General features: G+C 37.7%; 1 protein-coding gene across 1 annotated transcript in view; it reads right to left on the bottom strand.

The window, feature by feature from the left end:
* The window catches only part of rps6ka6 (ribosomal protein S6 kinase A6), a 61,133-nt gene that overhangs the window by 16,590 nt on the left and 25,398 nt on the right, over positions 1-19,145 (bottom strand). Inside the window, exons 4-14 of the mRNA XM_062963673.1 lie at positions 17,968-18,049; positions 17,198-17,278; positions 16,176-16,255; positions 14,093-14,199; positions 11,267-11,304; positions 9,567-9,709; positions 7,110-7,180; positions 4,569-4,657; positions 3,291-3,355; positions 1,483-1,585; positions 136-260 (exon numbers count right to left, since the gene is read on the bottom strand). Coding sequence (XP_062819743.1) covers positions 136-260; positions 1,483-1,585; positions 3,291-3,355; positions 4,569-4,657; positions 7,110-7,180; positions 9,567-9,709; positions 11,267-11,304; positions 14,093-14,199; positions 16,176-16,255; positions 17,198-17,278; positions 17,968-18,049 — 984 coding nt within the window. The remainder of the gene's footprint in view (positions 1-135; positions 261-1,482; positions 1,586-3,290; positions 3,356-4,568; positions 4,658-7,109; positions 7,181-9,566; positions 9,710-11,266; positions 11,305-14,092; positions 14,200-16,175; positions 16,256-17,197; positions 17,279-17,967; positions 18,050-19,145) is intronic.

Genomic DNA, 19,145 nt, shown 5'->3' on the forward strand with positions numbered 1-19,145 from the left:
TAAGACTCCTGAGTCTCCTATTACAGCATCTAACCTTTTTTATGGAACAGAAAAACCGAGGGTTATTAAAATAAGCAACATTCACTTAGCAACACTATACTAGTTGTAATAATTCTGTAAGCATAGAGGAGTTACCTGTACTATTGGCAATATATTGTTGAGAGGGGAGATTTTGTGGTCTTCGATGGCAGTCGTTGCAACAAAGCTAAAGCCTTTGAAGAGCTGGTGCGCGTTAGCACTAGGAGGAACCCCAGGGGAATCTGACGGTTGAATTCACATGATGTTAGATTATTCACAATACATTTGCAACACATCATACTCTATTCAATATAGATTGATAAAAAAATATATGGCACAGTAGATTAAACCACTAAGTTGCAGAACTTGCTGACCAGAAAGTTGGCGGATCAAATCTGTGGGATGGAGTTTGCGCACGTTGTTATCCCCAGCTTCTGCCAACGCAGCAGTTCGAAAACATGCAAATGTGAGTAGATCAATAGGTACTGCTTCGGTAGGCCACATGACCTTTGAGGTGTCTATGGGCAATGCTGGCTCTTCGGCTTAGACACGGAGATGAGCACCAACCCCCAGTGTTGGACTCAACTAGACTTAATGTCAAGGGGAAACCTTCACCTTTTCTATTCTAACTATATAAACTCTCAGTTAACCGATATTCATAAGGCTTAGTAGGTGCCAGATAAATGTAGTTTTTGATTGTTGAGAGTTGTTATGAAAAAATAGACCTAATTAATACTCTACCCCATATTGCACCATAACATTAACTCTGTATTTTTTTCGTGTCAGGACTACTTGAGAAACTGCAAGTCACTTCTGGTGTGAGATAATTGACAGTCTGCAAGGATGTTGCCCAGGGCACGCCCAGATGTTTGATGTATTACCATCCTTGTGGGAAGCTTCTCTCCTGTCCCTTCATGGGGAGCTGAAGCTGACAGAGAGAGCTCACCCACTCTCCCCGGAATCAAACTGGCAACCTTCAGGTCAGCAACCCAACCTTCAGGTCAGCAGTCTTGTCGGCACAATGGTTTAACCTATTGCACCACTGAGGACTTGATATTAATACTGAAATACAGTATTTAAAAGCCAATTAAAACAAATAAAGACAAATATAACTTAATATAAAAGTTTTTACTCTTTTACTGTATTATCAAAAGGTGTTCTTTAAAGTATTCTTTCTTCAGGTTGCTGTCTTTTGGGCTGTATGGCCTTGTTCCAGAAACTTTCTCTCCTGACGTTTTGCTGACATCTGTGGCAGGCATCCCCAGAGGTTGTGAGGTATGTTGGAAACTAGGCAAGGGAGGTATCTATCTATCTATCTATCTATCTATCTATCTATCTATCTATCTATCTATCTATCTATCTTATTTCTTCAGTTTTTGGCCAATTACTTGAGAGATCTTGCTAATTGCGATTTGAATGTAGTTAGGAGAACAGAATACATTTCATTCATCTTAATAACATTACCTTTTGGAGTTTTTGCCGTGAATTCCGGGTCAAAACAAAATGTGTCTTCTGGCCTTCCAGAAGCAGGTTTAAATGGGGGCTGAATTTCTCTTCGGTATAACTTCTGGAATGGGAATCACAACACATTTATTATTATAGATGACCACCGATTATATCCAATTGGGGATCTCTTCTCAATGGGAGGCTTTTTGCTCCAACTGAGGCTTCCGTAAAACCAAGGATATTATTTTCCTGCAATCTCTTGTGCCACTTCATAGGCTATTTGAAAGGCTCAACCAATTCCTTGGAACATATACTTCTTAAATTGTGAGCCCCAACCCCAAGTAGTGTCCCCTTAGTTCAATGGAAAAACATAACAAACAATGGAAAAACAAAACATAACAAATGGCAACAATAAAATATCTCAGAATGCCATCCATTTGCACTAATGTGTTTGCAGTGTTCATTTTTTTATATTTTTTATATTTTTTATTATTGAAAATATAACAGACATTCATGAATGTGAAAAACAAGAAATAAAACAAAATAAACACATACAAAAAAAGAAATACAGAAAGATATAAATGTTTGCACTGTAGTGTACAGCCAGCGCTCGCTAAACTAATGAATATTTGCAGAGTGGTTGTAGCGTTGTTATACTTTAACTTATCCTCGTCCCCCTAACCCTTCACCCATTACCCCAACCCCCTAGACCTCAGATACCACTCAGTAAGTATCACGTAACTGACCATCAACTACCCATGTATCTTCTTTCACTAAATCCCCTTTATGGCAGTCATCAAATCTACCTTTGTCTTCTTTTCCAAATACCCAAGTGCCAGCCTCCATTTGTTTACAAAATCCTCATTATTTCCTCCTCTGTTACTATTTGTCAGCTTGGCCATTTGGATATATCACCCCAGTTTATCTCTTCAGTCTTTAAAACCTAGCTCTTCTTCCCCCTTCCATGTTTTAGCTATTATTAGTCTTGCTGCAACAAAACAGTATTGGCAAATTTCTTCGTCTCCTGCGCTAATACGCCTTCTAAATAAACCTAATAAGCACATTTCCGGGTTTTTCTTGACCTTTTTGGTAATCATATTGTTTGTTTCTTTCACCACTTTTATCCAGAATTCTTGAACTGTATTACAGGTCCACCATACGTGGAAAAAGGTTCCTTTCGCTTTCTTGCATCTCCAACAGGCCCCTCTTTCTGTTTTCTCTATTTTCGCCAGAAGCTCTGGAGTTATGTATGTGTTTGCAGTGTTTACAGCGGACTCTCCAGAAAATGCTTCAGCTGGATTCCACACAAAGGAACATCAGCCTGTTTAGCAAGCCATGCAAATGCTGGTTTGCTTGAATTTGACACTCTTTTATATACCTGTATTACCTAGGGCCATGTAAAAATGTATTGGGTGGAAAGGTGGTCACAAGTGGAAAGTATTCACCTCTTGAATACTAAAAATGCATCAATGGGTGGAAATTTAAGTGCTACTCTTTATGTTGGATTCACTTGGTTTTCTATTGTGAATTTGTGAAAAAATACCTAAATGCCACACAAAAAGGAAAGAAGTAGCAGCATTTCCTACTCATCTCCAACACCAAAAAAAAGCAAAAGACGGGATCGTCTGTCTCCCAATGCATCTCTTGCAAACACTGTTTCCGTTTATCCTCTTTGATACAAGTGATAAAAGTATGTGCTGGCTGTGTTTGCTTCATATTCTTGACATAGCTATCCTCTTTTTAAAAATGCTGTATTTACAAAGTGATGTCTTAACTCCTAGTCACTATTAGTAAAACAGTAATTCACACTTCTTCTATGCACTTACATTCCAGTCAATGGTTGAAAAGAAAGGGTGCCTCTTTATTTCTTCTACTCCATCAGAACCAGCTCCTATAATGATAGGAGAGAGAAGTTTGAAATGGCTGAGAATTAAACGGGATAAGGAAATATATTCTAACACTCATAGGTAAAGGCAAAGGTTTTCTCCTTGACATTAAGTCTAGTTGTGTCCGACTCTGAGAATTGGTGCTCATCTCCATTTCTAAGCCAAAGAACCAGCGTTGTCCATAGACACCTTCAAGTTCATGTGGCTGGCATGACTGCATGGAGTGCCGTTACCTTCCCGCCGGAGCTGTACCTATTGATCTACTCACATTTGCATGTATTCGTACTGCTCGGTTGGTAGAGCCCCAGTAGCACAGTGGGTTAAACCACTGAGCTGTTGAACTTGCTGACTGAAAGGTTGTCATGTTCGAATACAAGGAGTGGGGTGAGCTGTTAGCCCCAGCTTCTGCCAACATAGCAGTTCAAAAGCATACAAATGTGAGTAGATCAATAGGTTCTGCTCTGGCGGGAAGGTAACAGCGCTCTATGCAGTCATGCCAACCACATGACCTAGGAGGTGTCTACGAACAATGACGGCTCTTTGGCTTAGAAATGGAGATGAGCATCAACCCCCAGAGTTGGACACAACTAGACTTAACATCAGGGGAAACCTTTGGTAGAAGAAGCTGGAGTTGGTAGAAGCTGGGGCTAACAGCGGGAGCTCACCCCACTCCCCAGATTCGAATCGCCAACCTTTTGGTCAGCAAGTTCAGCAGCTCAGTGGTTTAACCCACTGCCCCATGAGGGGCTCCTCTAATGCTCATAAAAAACATTAAGTTCCCAAACATTATGTTGTCAAATGTGTTCCCAGACATTTCTCTGTTCTCGTTTCAAAACTAAAGAAACTTTGCAAAGCAGTTTGCAATTGGACACAATGAGCAGTTGGTAAAAGGGAAACAAATGGGCACAAGTCGTGAGACTTGTTCAAGACTTAGAATGAAATCTTAATTAATGAAATCTTCGGATAGTAGTTTATGGGCCCCACATGGATACCAAAATCTGCGATGTGCAAGTTCCATTATATGCAACGGGGTAATCAAATGTTTTCTCCTCTATAAAAAGGCATGGGAATGACTATGTAATCACAGACATTTGTGGTTCAAACGTCATCTTCAGGTCTTCCCACTGAGACCATTGAAAGATATGCACCTGATTGCATCTAGTCCACATTATAGGAACCTATGTAGTTCAGGGAAGACTACTCTGAGAATTAACTTACCTAATCGATTTGCAGGATTTCTTTTGAATAACATCCTCAGAAGACTCTGAGCTTCGGGACTAAGGAATTGTGGCATTCCAAGCTTAGCTCTGCACACAAAAAATGAGGTTTTGTTAAAAATCCAGAATGTACTCACTCAACAGTAAATTGGATGAGACTCATGTAAACAGTTAGGCCTGCAGCGAGGAAGAAAAGGAACTGAAATAATCCAAATACAGTAGAGTCTCACTTATCCAACGTTCTGGATTATCCAACGCATTTTTGTAGTCAATGTTTTCAATACATTGTGATATTTTGGTGTTAAATTTGTAAATACAGTAATTACAACATAACGTTACTGCGTATTGAACTACTTTTTCTGTAAAATTTGTTGTTAAACATGATGTTTTGGTGCTTCATTTGTAAAATCATAACCTAATTTGATGTGTAATAGTCTTTTCCTTAATCCCTCCTTATTATCCAACATATTCGCTTATCCAACATTCTGCCGGACCATTTATGTTGGATAAGTGGGACTCTACTGTACATATTAGAATACTACTAGCTGTGCCTGGCCACGCGTTGCTGTGGCGAAGTATGGTGGTATGAGAAATAAAGTATCTTATATTATCTGCTTAGAACTGGATTATATGAGGCCCCTTCTATACAGCTGTATAAAATGCACACTGAAGTGGATTATATGGCAGTGTAGAGTCAAGATAATGCAGTTCAAAGCAGATAATATGAGATTATAAATGGGTTATATAGCTGTGTGGAAGGGCCTGGAGTCTACACTGCCATATAATCTAGTTCAAATATGATAATCTGTATTTTATAGGTAGTGTGGAAGAGGCCTAAGTGAGGCCTAACTCTGCCTGTCCCCTGGGCTGAGTGGGTTGCTAGGAGACCAAGTGGGCGGAGCTTAGCCTTCTAACTGGCAGCAATTGCATAAAAACAATTATTCCTCTCCCTCTAATTAGGACTTTATTTTTCTTTTCTTTTTGTTGTATCAACCTAGAGGTGTGGATGATAGGTTGTGTTGTCAAATTTGGGGGTTGGGGAGTGTTTAGTTTTGTTGTTTTGCTCGGTGCCAGGATTTCATCACTCATTTATATATATAGATGATTCTATGAAATATTGCTGAGCTCCATATTCCTTCTCAGAAACAAATCCTTAAAGTTCACGACTACTGAAGATATTCCCGCACCCCAAATAGGCAATCTTGCAAATAACCAACTGTCTAGAAAGTATATGTAACACTGTAGAGATTAGTAGTCCAAAATCTATGAAAGTGTCTCCAATTTATAGTGTCTCCAATAAACTGAAGCAAATTCAACAGCAAATAACAAGAGTGCCGTAAGCTCTGACTTTAATTTGTACATATGTATACATACTGTTCATAATAATGGATACTTATTACTGTAATTTTTCCTCACTATATTATTTCTCACAAGTGTAAAATATAGATGATTATAAGGTATCACTAACATACAATTTCGGTTGCATATTCTCACTTGCGCAAACAGAAAAATAAAATTACTGTATATACTCGAATATAAGCCTAGTTTTTCAGCCCTTTTTTTAAGACTGAAAAAGCCCTCCTCAGCTTATACTCGGTTGGCCTATATTTGGGTCAGCTTATACTTATTTTTCTCTATTATTATTGGTATTATTACATTTATTATTTTTCTCTATTATTTTCTCTATTATTGTTGCTACTATTACATTTATTTTACTCTATTTCTATTTTTTATTAATAATACATTTATTATTTCACTCTGATCTTATTGTTATTATTATTGCATTTATTATTTTACTCTATTTATTATTACAGTAGAGTCTCACTTATCCAACATAAACGGGCCGGCAGAACGTTGGATAAGCGAATATGTTGGACAATAAGGAGAGATTAAGGAAAAGCCTATTAAACATCAAATTACATTATGATTTTACAAATTAAGCACCAAAACATCATGTTATACAACAAATTTGACAGAAAAAGTAGTCCATTACACATTAATGTTATGTAGTAATTACTGTATTTACGAATTTAGCACCAAAATATCACAATGTTTTGAAAACATTGACTACAAAATGCGTTGGATAATCCAGAATGTTGGATAAGCGAGTGTTGGATAAGCAAGACTCTACTGTACATTTATTATTTTCCTGTATTTATTATTATTATTATTATTATTATTATTATTATTATTATTATTATTAATTATTACATGTATTATTTTACTCTATTATTATGAAAAGGATACATAAGCACATTTACATTGAAGAAGATGAGAATAATTATTTGATCAGAGTTGAACAGTCTTATCTTAAATTTGAGCTTTATGTAAATATTCAAAAACATTTAACCTACTGATGCCTCAATTAATGTAATTTTATTGGTATCTATTTTTATTTCTGAAATTTACCATCCTCGACTTATACTGGAGTCAATGTTTTCCCAGGTTTTTGTGGTAAAATTAGGTGCCTCGGCTTATATTCGGGTCGGCTTATACTCGAGTATATACAGTAACTCAAAAGAGTAAATAGAAAAATACTTACTTAAGTATCATATTCATGGTTTCATTTCGATCTTTGCCTTGAAATGGCAATGTACCAGTAAGCATCTCAAACTGGAAAATAAACAGCCCACATTTAGAAATGTAGATTCCAGATCATTTCAACAAAAAAGCCACTTCATTGTATCCTATTTTAGCTGCTTTGCATTCCGTTTATAGTAAGGAAGTAGTGTTATCATAAAAGCAAAAACACAGCTAGAAAAGAGTTTAATATTAAACAGTGAGTTTAATACACCATGAACAATTTAAAATGATGGTTTATCCCTATCTCTTTCTCTCTGTTTTTCTCTCCAGATGTCAAAGTAATATTTCAGACAAAACCCTTTGAAAGATTAAAATTAATCTCTGTGGGAATTTTACCGTACATTTATTACAGCCACAAAAAGACATGTAATAATAGAATTGTCAGCCAATCACTTCTCTATACAAAGACACTGCTATACCAAGCAGTAACTGTAGTTACTACTTTACTTACAACTTCTTTCACCAAATATTCTTTCCTCTGGTCTCGGTTACGTCTTTTTGTGAAGCTGTTTTTATAGCTCTCGGTAAAATATTGCAAAATTTAGAGCATTTTGGAAATAATAATACATAATAATACACTTTATTTATATTCCACTCTGTCTCAGAGAGGATTACAATATAAATAGTAAAGGTAAAGGTTTTCCCCTGACGTTAAGTCTAGTTGTGTCCGATTGGGGGTTAGTGCTCGTCTACATTTCCATTGCTGAAGAGCCGGCGTTGTCCGTAGACACCTCCAAGGTCATATGGCTAGCATGACTGTATGGAATGCCATTACTTTCCCACTGGAGTGGTACCTATTGATCTACTCACATTACATGTTTTTGAACTGCTAGGTAGGCAGAAGCTAGGGCTGACAGCGGTAGCTCACCCTGGCCCGCAGTTTTGAACTGCCAACGTTCTGGTCAGCAAATTTTTCTGCAGCTATTGATTTAACCCACTGAGCAAACCTTTTCTTAGTATGTATACTAAGCAACATAATAGTGTATCAAAGTTCTCAAGAATCTCAAGAATGTATGAACAGCATATCAATTTCCTTGGTAACATTAAGAATAATATCTTCAGTGGATTGCTGTGAGTTTTTTTATTTGTATGGCCATGTCCCAGTAGAATTCTTTCTTAATGTTTCTCCTGCATCTGTGGCTAATGGCATTATCAGAGGTTATGTTGGAAGTGAGGCAAGTGGAGTGTACATATATATGTCTGTGGAATGTCCAGGGTGGGGAGAAGAACCCTTGTCTGTTTGAAGAAAGTGAGAATGTTGTAATTAGAAAGCTTGAATTAGCATTTGAGTAGCCATGAAGTTTGCAAAGTCAATCAGTGAGGGTATCTGCATAGAGGAAGCCTGGCTTTTGTTGCCTGGAGGCATCTTTTGTTTGGCACACAGCCCAGAAAACGCACAGCAATCCAGTGACTCTATATAGAATATAGAGTCTATAGAATCTATAGAATATTGGGTGGAATAAAAGAAGGAAAGAGAAAAACACCACTCTTAAGGAAATATGGGAGGAGGAGTTAGAGGTGAAAATAAATGAAATGGAATGGTCACAATTGTGGAAACAAAGGCACTTGAAAAAATTATCAATAAGAGTTAAAGAAAATTATTATAAGATAATTTGGAAATGGTATTTAACGCCATTAAAAAGGTCAAATATTAATAAAAACCATCCAAAAAATTGCTGGAGAGGCTGTCAGGAAGTGGGAACCTATATACATATGTGGTGGCATTGTAAATATGTAAGGAAATTTTGGTATAAAATATTTAAAGAGATAGAGGATATAATGAACATCAAATTGGAAAGAAGCCCTGGTATTGCATTATTATCAATTTATAATAACAATAAGATGGATAAAAAAGAAAAAGAAGCAATAACAAATTTATTGACAATAGCAAGAATGCTTATAGCAAGGAACTGGAGAAAAGTAATAGATGTTCAGATTGAAGAATGGTATAAGGAAGTATGGAAATTGGCAATAAACGATAAGCTAACATGCAAATTAAAAGTTAAAAGAGGGATATGGAATAAAAATGATTTTGAGGATGTATGGGGGAAATTTATTGAGAAAGGACTCCAAAAAAGGGATGGAGGGCTACCGACTCAGGAAGAAATGAGATTTTGGTTGGACAATATATAAGAAGTGGCTCGGGGTGGGAGGGGGGGATACACAGTGGTGAAGAAATATAGATGGACAAATGTTAACATTGTAGTAGATATAAATCAACAATAGATATAAAAGAATGATGCAAGTATTGTACGATACATTAAATATCTGCTATGTGATAAAAGTAATTATTGTATGAAAAATTTTAAATTCAATAAAAACTATTTTAAAAAAAGCAATCCAGTGACTCCCGGTCATGAAAGCCTTCAACAATACATAATATCTTCAAGTTAAACAGGCAATGAAATATAATTACCATGAGGACACCAAACGACCACCAGTCCGCACTTTGGTTGTGGCCTCGCCGGTTCACCACTTCAGGGGCCATGTACTCAACGGTGCCGCAGAAGGAGTAGGCTTTCTTCTCTTGGTCGACCGATTCTTTGCTGAGGCCAAAGTCTAAAACAGTATTATAAAGGAATATCAAAGACAAAGACATTTTGTGCAAAGGCAGCAACAGAACATAAAAACAAAACAAAAAAGTGAATCCTTTAGGATTAGGATACACGTGCAATATCTAACGCCCATTTGGGGAACCCGGACTGCCCCATTATTTTGTTGGTGCCCATAAGGTTCTCAACACCAGGACAACATAGTTCCATTTATACAGTGGGTTGCTGTGAATTTTTTGGGATGTATAGCCATGTTCTAGCAGCATTCTCTCCTGACGTTCTGCCTGCATCTGTGGCTAATGGCATCTTCAGACGTTCTGTTGACAGTGAGGCAAGTGGAACGTATATATACTTGTGTCCAGGGTGGAGACAAGATCTCTGACTGTTTAAAGCAAGTGTAAATGTTGTAATTATTAGCAAGTTTGAATAGCATTGAATAGCCTTGCAGCTTCAAAGCCTGGGGGGAATCCTTTGTTGGGAGGTGTTAGCTGGCTTGTTAGATTGTTTCCTGTGTGGGATTCCCCTGCTTTTTGAGTGTTGCTCTTTATTTACTGTTCTGATTCTAGAGGTTTTAATACTGGTAGTTTTTTTAATGCTAATAAATACATTATTAGTAAAGGTAAAGGTTTCCACTGATGTTAAGTCCAGTCGTGATCGACTCTGGGGGCTGGTGCTCATCTCCATTTCTAAGTCGAAGAGCTGGCGTTGTCCATAGACATCTCCAGGTCATGTGGTCGGCATGACTGCACGGAGTTGTAATATTATACTGTAGTGTTATAAGAAACCATCAGGGCCAGCTAATCACCTCGCAACAAAAGATTCCCCCAGGCAGGACTCTGCCAAACTTTGAAGCTGAAAGGCTAGTCAATGCTAATCAAGATGATCCGTTGCGGCATTCATACTTGCCTCAAACAGACAAGGTTTCTTTCTCCCACCTTGGAAATGATTCCATAGATATATAAGCTCCACTTGCCATAGATGTGGGCGAAACGTCAGGAGAGAATGCTTCTGGAACATGGCCAGACAGCACTGAAAACTCACAGCAACTCTTTGATTTCACTTTTAAGAAAAACAAACACGTTAAGAATGTGAGCCTTAGAAAACATGACAGCCAAACAGGGCACTAAAATAGATAAAGTGTGTAAATGAGGAATTACCAGACAGACAGCCGCATGCACCCGCCACACTACTTAAACCCATAGTGATCCTGGAATAATATTCAGAAATTTCTCCCAAATGCCATTTTAGGATTATTTTATATTTCCGTATGAACTAAGAGCTTTACCATCCTGCAAAATCCTCATCTTGCTTCTCACTAAAAGCAAAAGAGCACACATTTCGCCCTTTTAATCTCTTTGATTACTCTTCTTCGGAGAGGCAGATGTTTGTATGATGTCGTTTGGCTCAGGTAGAGTGTCTGGGTTCAACTAAAGTTAGACTCAAAATGAATATGAATAAATATCTAGGCACAACGTGATCCAATTTTTATAACTCTGCTTTCATAGATACATAGGCAATTGAAACAAATAATGTTTAATATGTTAAACTAATAAATTTGACCTACCTGTTAACTTGATATGTCCTGCTTCGTCAAGCAAAATGCTGAAAATTAAAATTCAGATTCACCAACACATAACAGGAATATTTATAAGACATTTTAGCATAGCAATAGCACAAATAAGGATTAGGTTAACATTGCAGTATGTGTGTGTGTTTGTGTGTGTGTGTGTGTGTGTGTGTGTGTATGTATGTATGTATATATATATATATATACACACACACACACACACACACACAGTAGAGTCTCACTTATCCAACATAAACGGGCCGGCAGAACGTTGGATAAGCGAATATGTTGGATAATAAGGAGGGATTAAGAAAAAGCCTATTAAACATCAAATTAGGTTGTGATTTTACAAATTAAGCACCAAAACATCATGTTTAACAACAAATTTGACAGAAAAAGTAGTTCAATACACAGTAATGCTATGTCGTAATTACTGTATTTACGAATTTAGCACCAAAATATCACAATGTATTGAAAACATTGACTACAAAAATGCATTGGATAATCCAGAACGTTGGATAAGTGAGACTCTACTGTATATATATACACATACAGTAGAGTCTCACTTATCCAAGCCTCGCTTATCCAAGCCTCTGGATTATCCAAGCCATTTTTGTAGTCAATGTTTTCAATACATCGTGATATTTTTGTGCTAAATTTGTAAATACAGTAAGTACTACATATTAATACTGCGTATTGAACTACATTTTCTGTCAAATTTGTTGTATAACATGATGTTTTGGTGCTTAATTTGTAAAATCATAACCTAATTTGATGTTTAATAGGCTTTTCCTTAATCCCTCCTTATTATCCAAGATATTCGCTTATCCAAGCTTCTGCCAGCCCGTTTAGCTTGGATAAGTGAGACTCTACTGTATATATATCCCAGGGGTTCTCAAACTTTTTCAGCTATGGAGCTCTTGTTGAAGTAAAGGTTTCTTGTGGAGCCCTAAGAAATACTTATAGATTATATTATATGCTATCTTGGGTACCCACCATTGCCTGGGTTACTTCTAAAAGTCAATTTTTAATTGTACGAAATGCAAAAGGTTGTGAATTAACTACAACTGACACCATGCCAGGTTAACCCCCAGAAACTCCATCAGTACTTAAAGTTTGTTATGTTGGACATGTTTGCTCTGGATGCATTATCGGTGGGGTTCAGTGTGCTTTCTGGCTGTAGGGTAAACTACAACTCCCACTATGGTGAGTCAATCCCCTCCAACACCTCCAGTAAGATGAGTTAGTTATAGGGGTTCTGTGTGCCAAGTTTGGACCAGGTTCATCATCAGTAGAGGTCAGTTTCTCTGGTTGTGGGTGAACTACAACTCCCAGAAAGGAAGGTCAGTTCCCCAAACCCCTTCAGTAATCAAATTTCGGCATATCAGATATGTGTGCCATGTTTGATCCAGATCAGTCCGTGTTTGGGTTCACAGTACTGTCCAGATGTAGGTGAACTACAACTCCCCAAAATCAAGGTGAATTTTCCCCAAGGACCTCCAGTGTTTTTTGCTGGTCATGGGGGCTCTATGTGCCAAGTTTGGTCCAATTCCATCTTCGGTGGAGTTCAGAGTGCTCATTGGTTACAGGTGAACTATACATCCCAGTACCTACAACTCCAAAATGTCCAGGCCAATTACCCTCAAAACCCACCTGTAAAGAAGTACCGGTATGAATTTTAGTTTACAGATGTCATTTTTAATTGTGTTTTAAAAGTCATGTTTAACTGTGTTTTAAAAAGGGTTAATATTTCAGTTACTCTGCTCTCATGAGTGGTTGCCATGGAGAGGGGGGTGGAGTCAACTGGGTTGGCTGAAGAGAGCAGAATTTGGAGGGAAAAATCAGTCAGTCAGTGTCTGTGGTCAGCGAACGACAGGGAAGTCTGATTTTCAGTTGGAGGATCAGGGTGGCTCAAATGTGGGACTTTGAGTCAATTCTAAAATAAGTTTGGTGACTTATTTTAGGTAGTCTGTGCCCTGATAAGGTACAGGGAAGTCTGATTCTCAGTTGAGGGAATCAGGGAGGCTCAAGAGTTTATTTGAGTCAGTTTAAAATAAGTTTGGTGGCTTATTTTAAGGTAGTCTGTTAGTGGAGAAAGAAGTGACATTTTAGGAAGCTTGAATCACCTCATTCTGTTATTGCAATTGTTAAGGAAAGTGCCTCTAAGTGAGAAATTGTCACCATTAAGCTGTGCCTGAATAAACTTGTTATTGTTCTATCAAACATCTCAGTCTTTCATATATACACACATTAAGAATAAACAAGAAGAAGGAAGAAAAATAAAAGTCTCCTCTCTAAGTAGCCAGTGGCTAAATCTTCCAATAGTGGTGGCAAGAGTTGATAATCCCCTTTGTAATTTGGTGGAAGCATTATAAAACCTCTATAATTTGGTGGCAGCTTTTAAATAAAAACATCTTTATATTGGTGGCAGCGGATATATAAATATATAATAATTAATTAATAGAAACATCATCCTTCTCCACAATCGGTGTCAGAGGTGGAAGATTCCCCTCTGCCTGAGTTCTTTACACCACCAATATTCAAATTTGAGCATACCGGGTGTGCATGCCAAATTTGTTCCAGATCCATCATTGTTTGGGTTCATAGTGCACTCTGGATGTAGGTAAACTACAACTCCTACAAATCACTGATACCGTCTGTTAACAAATGTACAGTCGGCTACTCAATTTTAAGATGTGTATTGGAAAAACAAAACAGAGATGGAGAGCTTTCCGATTATTCTAGGTATAGTTATGACACAAAATGCAAACCAGCCTTTAAATAAGAATACTGTAGTAGTGGATAAAATACATTTTACTTTACTTTTCTGGCTTCAGGTCCCTGTATACAATCCCCAAGCTGTGCAGATGATCCAAAGCAAGGGCCAGTTCTGCGAGGTAGAATTTCACATCTTCCTCTGTAAACATAACCTAATAAGAACTATATAGATTTACATTCTGATCTTGTTAAATTTCTATATGTCTCAGATATTCACAAACTCCACTGGCATTTAAAAAGACATGATGTAGATTAACTACAAGGCACTGGTACATTCGCACAGCAATCTATCCAATTAACACAAATGGGAAATGTATTTGTTACACTGGTCAGCGCACATTTTGCAACTAGGTTTAGATACAAATAAAATCACATCCAAGGCCCATTTAGTAGATTTAAAACCATACATAGAATTAAAGGTTTCTGGTAAGAAAAAAACCTCTAAAATCAATATCCTATATTCTCAGCTATGGTAGGAAGGGGGGGTTGAAAATAATATTTCTTTATGAATAGGCAGTCCCAGACACTAATTAAATACATATGTCTCTCCATTTTTCTGCCAACCTAGCAGTTCGAAAGCAAAGTGTGAGTAGATAAATAGGGACCGCTTAAAAGTGGGGAGGTATAAAGGCACTCATAAGAAAATGCCAGGCAATTCGATTTTTTTAAAAAAGACGAAGTTACGAATAAAGCTTTTTGGCAGGGAAATGGAGTGACAGCACCTCCCTGGGGCTAGAACCAAGAACAAGCTTCCAAGATGCCGAAGATGGGGAAAGCCTATATACCTCTCTACCTATGTTTAATTGTCTATCTTGTCTGTGTATAAACAGCATAGAATGTTTGCTGCATATATATGTCCTGTCATCCGCCCTAAGTCCCCTTCGAGGTGAGGAAAGCAGAAAATAAATATTGTAAATAAATAAATTTGCACACCAAGCACTTTATTGCACAATATTATGTATGTTTACTGAGAATAGTGCCTCACTGTATTAGGAAGGATTCCCAAGTAAGTGAGCACAACTTGCAAAGGCAAAACCCCAAAGGCAAAACCCCATTGATACAAAGGACCTGACTTCGAAAACTTGCCATTCCCCAGAGGAATTTAGCCCCCTTGTAAAATCCAGTGTTATTTGCCTTGAACTGGATTATTTAGCAGTGTAGACTCATATAATCCAGTTCAAAGCAGATAATTTGGATTATCTGATTTGGTAATCTGGATTATATGGCAGTGTAGAATAATAACAACTGCAAAGACTCTGGCAGAAACCAGTGCAGTTGGTCCTGGTGGTGATTGGCACATTGGGTGCCATGCCAAAAGATCTCAACCGGCATTTGGAAACAACAGACATTGACAAAATCACGATCTGCTAACTGCAAAAGGCCACCCTGCTGGGATCTGTGCGCATTATCCGAAAATACATCACACAGTCCTAGACACTTGGGAAGTGTTCGTCTTGTGATTTTGTGATACGAAATCCAGCATATCTATCTTGTTTGCTGTGTCATACTATGTCGTTGTGTCAATAATACTTTATTTATATTCCGCCCCATCTCCCCAATGGGGCTCAGAGCGGATCACAGTACACATACATGGCAAACATTCAATGCTGTTTGGACATTGGATTTCTGGTCTTGTTCTTTATGGTGTCATAAAATATCTCCTCTGCTTATTAGCAGTACTTAATTTCTCTACTTACAGCTCTAAGCTGTTTTTGAACTGCTTAGGTAAACATTGAGCTGGGCTTGACGGTCGAGTGCTCACCCCGACCGGGCTTCGAAGTGGCCACCTTTCAGTTGGTAGATCTTATTACTGCTGGTGATTTGCCAACTGTGTTAAAGCCCAGCCCAAGGGTCCTCAAAGCACTATATATAATACTGCCCTACTCTTTCAATAGTATGTTTGCAAGAACAATGGGATGGAGTTTAAGTTGACAGAAAGGGATAGTCCTAAAACAACCCAGGGCTGAATACTGGGTCAGATTTCAACACAGGAGACTCAAGATCATGTTTGTACTCCAGACATTATATTGTTCCCATCAGATTAACCATTCTTAACATTTACATTCAGTTTCCCGATAATTCCCCTCTAAATTGTGCTTATGTTTTAATATTTTTTCTAAATACGTACCTCTTTGGATAATCTCGTGAACACGTCTCCTCCCCTGAGAAAATCCAGTATTAAATATAGCTTCCCTTCAGTCTGAAAGGCTGATGTGACAAAGCAAATACGAATCAATGGGCAAATCATATACACACAGCATATATATTATTAAATAATGTCTTTTATTTCAAAATGTGTGTCTGACATTTGTAAAATCAAAACTGTTCAGGCAGAAAGAACTGATATTCCTAAAAGGCTACGCTCACATCGTGCATTCAGATATAACTTTAAAATGCTTCTTTACTAATTTTCCAGGCAAGTAATTTAGGATTTTCAAGGCTTACCGCAAAGACAAAGGTATCTGATTTTTCCCACATATTTATCCAACGTATGGGTTAAATTAAATGCATATTTATCCTTTTTTAATATCACTTTTATTTTTTGCAGGAGCAGAACCCTCCATGTGAATTCAGCCGAACATTATTAGGACAGACAAGCAAATGTGTGCGAGAAACACACTTCACGCCAGATTACAATTAGCACTCCAATTTGGTCGTGTTGAAGCAAAAATCTTACATTTAGCATTCTAGTGACAGGCTACCAGCATGTCAGACTCTATCGCTGGTGCAAATTGCCCTGGAGCAAAGGGCAGTTCGAAGCTTTCACAGCCATTTTTGAAAATAGGTGCTTATAAAACTATAGTTATTTTGAGCTGGGTCAAATGTTAAAGCAGGAAGATCCTGTATTTTCAATCGGAATGCTTTGAACATAGCCTGCATACTTTCCCAATATTATTTTTCTGTAGTTCTGTAGTTCTGAAGTTTGTCTATGCCACCGAATCTAAATTTGTAGGCACGTATCTACTTTGCCATCGGCAGGATTATCAAAGCAACTGTTGTGTTCCATAAAGCGACTAATTCAAATACTTTCAGCAATTGTCTTATTACTCTTTTTGCTAACTTTTGGACAGAATTTCAAATAGTAGAACTGGAAGAGCACTAGATCACAAACAACAGCAAAACAATGCAAATAAACAATTAAATACTCACCATAGTGCAGTTTGACAATAAATGGATGATTTACTTCTACTAATATATCTCTCTCCATCTTTGTGCGGACTCGATCTCGAACTGCAAATCAAAATAACAGCTGTGTATGTAAATAAATAATTTAACTCTGGATCTATTTCAAGCAGGAGTAAACACTGTCACTTGCTGGCATGTGCACCTCTTGATTCCATGCGGAAATACAACCATTAACAATTAGGCACTATTTGTAAAGGACTTTCTCGACACAATTTAATAAAGGTCAGGGTACAAAATCATTTTAATTTCCTCTTTTTCATCATTTTTTATAATCTACTTGGCTTTCCCTAGTGTTCAGTCTTGCATTCGAAAGTTTTAAAAAGGGTTCAACTTTTCAACCAAGTTCGCTTTCTGACTGTTCTCAGAAATGGGTGCTCCCTGTAATAACAGATATTTAAAGTAGAATTTAAAGTTACATCTGCAGAGAATAAATACTCTCTTCACCAAAGGAAACCACTGAGGAAACCAAAAACCTGTTTATCATTAAATTATGTCATTAGAAGCAATCAATAAACCGATCTCATGAAAGCCTTCTGATGTGTGCCTTGAAGGAACGCAGCCAAATGCTTCCATTTCAAATTTATATACAAAGGTTTCAAGTATCACTATATCTAATTGGGCTTGTAAATACCTTTAACACTGGGGTGGCTTTTATACTATACTTAGTAACTAAACAACTATGTTTAATGAAAGAATTAAATTACGGCACTTCTTCCTATTAAAATTAAGCATACCTTTCAAAGATGCTTTCTTCAGGACTTTCATTGCATACAGCTGCCCAGCATCGGGACCAATAATTTTCCTTACAAGGAAAACCTGACCAAAGAAAAAAGATCATTTTTACGGGCAATTATTGTAGTGTTCATAACCATGTGACATCAAATGCGCACTTCTTTTAACAGAACAATGAATCCCAGAACCTCTAATTAGATGAACTCCTGCAAGGGATGCAACACAAACCTAAAATAAAAAAGGTAAAGGTTTCCCCTGACGTTAAGTCAAGTCATGTCCGACTCTGGGGGTTGGTGCTCATCTCCATTTCTAAGCCGAAGAGCTGGCGTTGTCCGTAGACACCTCCAAGGTCATGTGGCCGGCATGACTGCATGGAGTGCCGTTACCTTCCCGCCAAAGCGGTACCTATTGATCTACTCACATTGGCATGTTTTCGAACTGCTAGGTTGGCAGGAGCTGGAGCTAACAGCGCTCAAGCCGCTCCCGGGATTTGAACCTGGGGCCTTTCGGTTTGCAAGTTCAGCAGCTCAGTGCTTTAACGCACTTCGTCACCGGGGCTCCTCAAACCTAAAATATTCATTCCTATATCATGATATGGCTCAGCTAACGCGGTCCTTCATCATTTTACCAATCTATATATATAAAAGAGAGATGGCATCACGGCGACCAACAAAACAACAAAACTACAGGTCCCCTAACCTCGAAATTTGACAACACAACCCATCATCCACACCTCTAGGTTGATACAACAAAAAGAAAAGAAAAATAAAGTCCTAATAAGAGGGAAAGGAATAATTGTTTTTATCCAATTACTGCCAGTTAGAGAACTAATCTCTGCCCACTCCTAGCAACCAACTCAGCCCAGGGGACAGGCAGACTTAGGCCTCGGCCTCTTCCACAGATTATCTAATTTGCACTGGATTATATGGCAGTGTAGACTCAAGGCCCTTCCACACAGCTATATAACCCATTTATAATCTTATATTATCTGCTTTGAACTGGATTATCTGGACTCCACACTGCCATATAATCCACTTCAGTGTGCATTTTATACAGCTGTGAAGAAGGGGCCTCATATAATCCAGTTCTAAGCAGATAATATAAGATTATCAATATAATATGTAATAATTACTGTGATATAGAATCATAGAATAGTAGAGTTGGAAGAGACCTCATGGGC

The sequence above is a fragment of the Anolis carolinensis genome, unplaced genomic scaffold, assembly GCF_035594765.1.
Source record: "Anolis carolinensis isolate JA03-04 unplaced genomic scaffold, rAnoCar3.1.pri scaffold_12, whole genome shotgun sequence".
Lineage (NCBI taxonomy): Eukaryota > Metazoa > Chordata > Lepidosauria > Squamata > Dactyloidae > Anolis > Anolis carolinensis.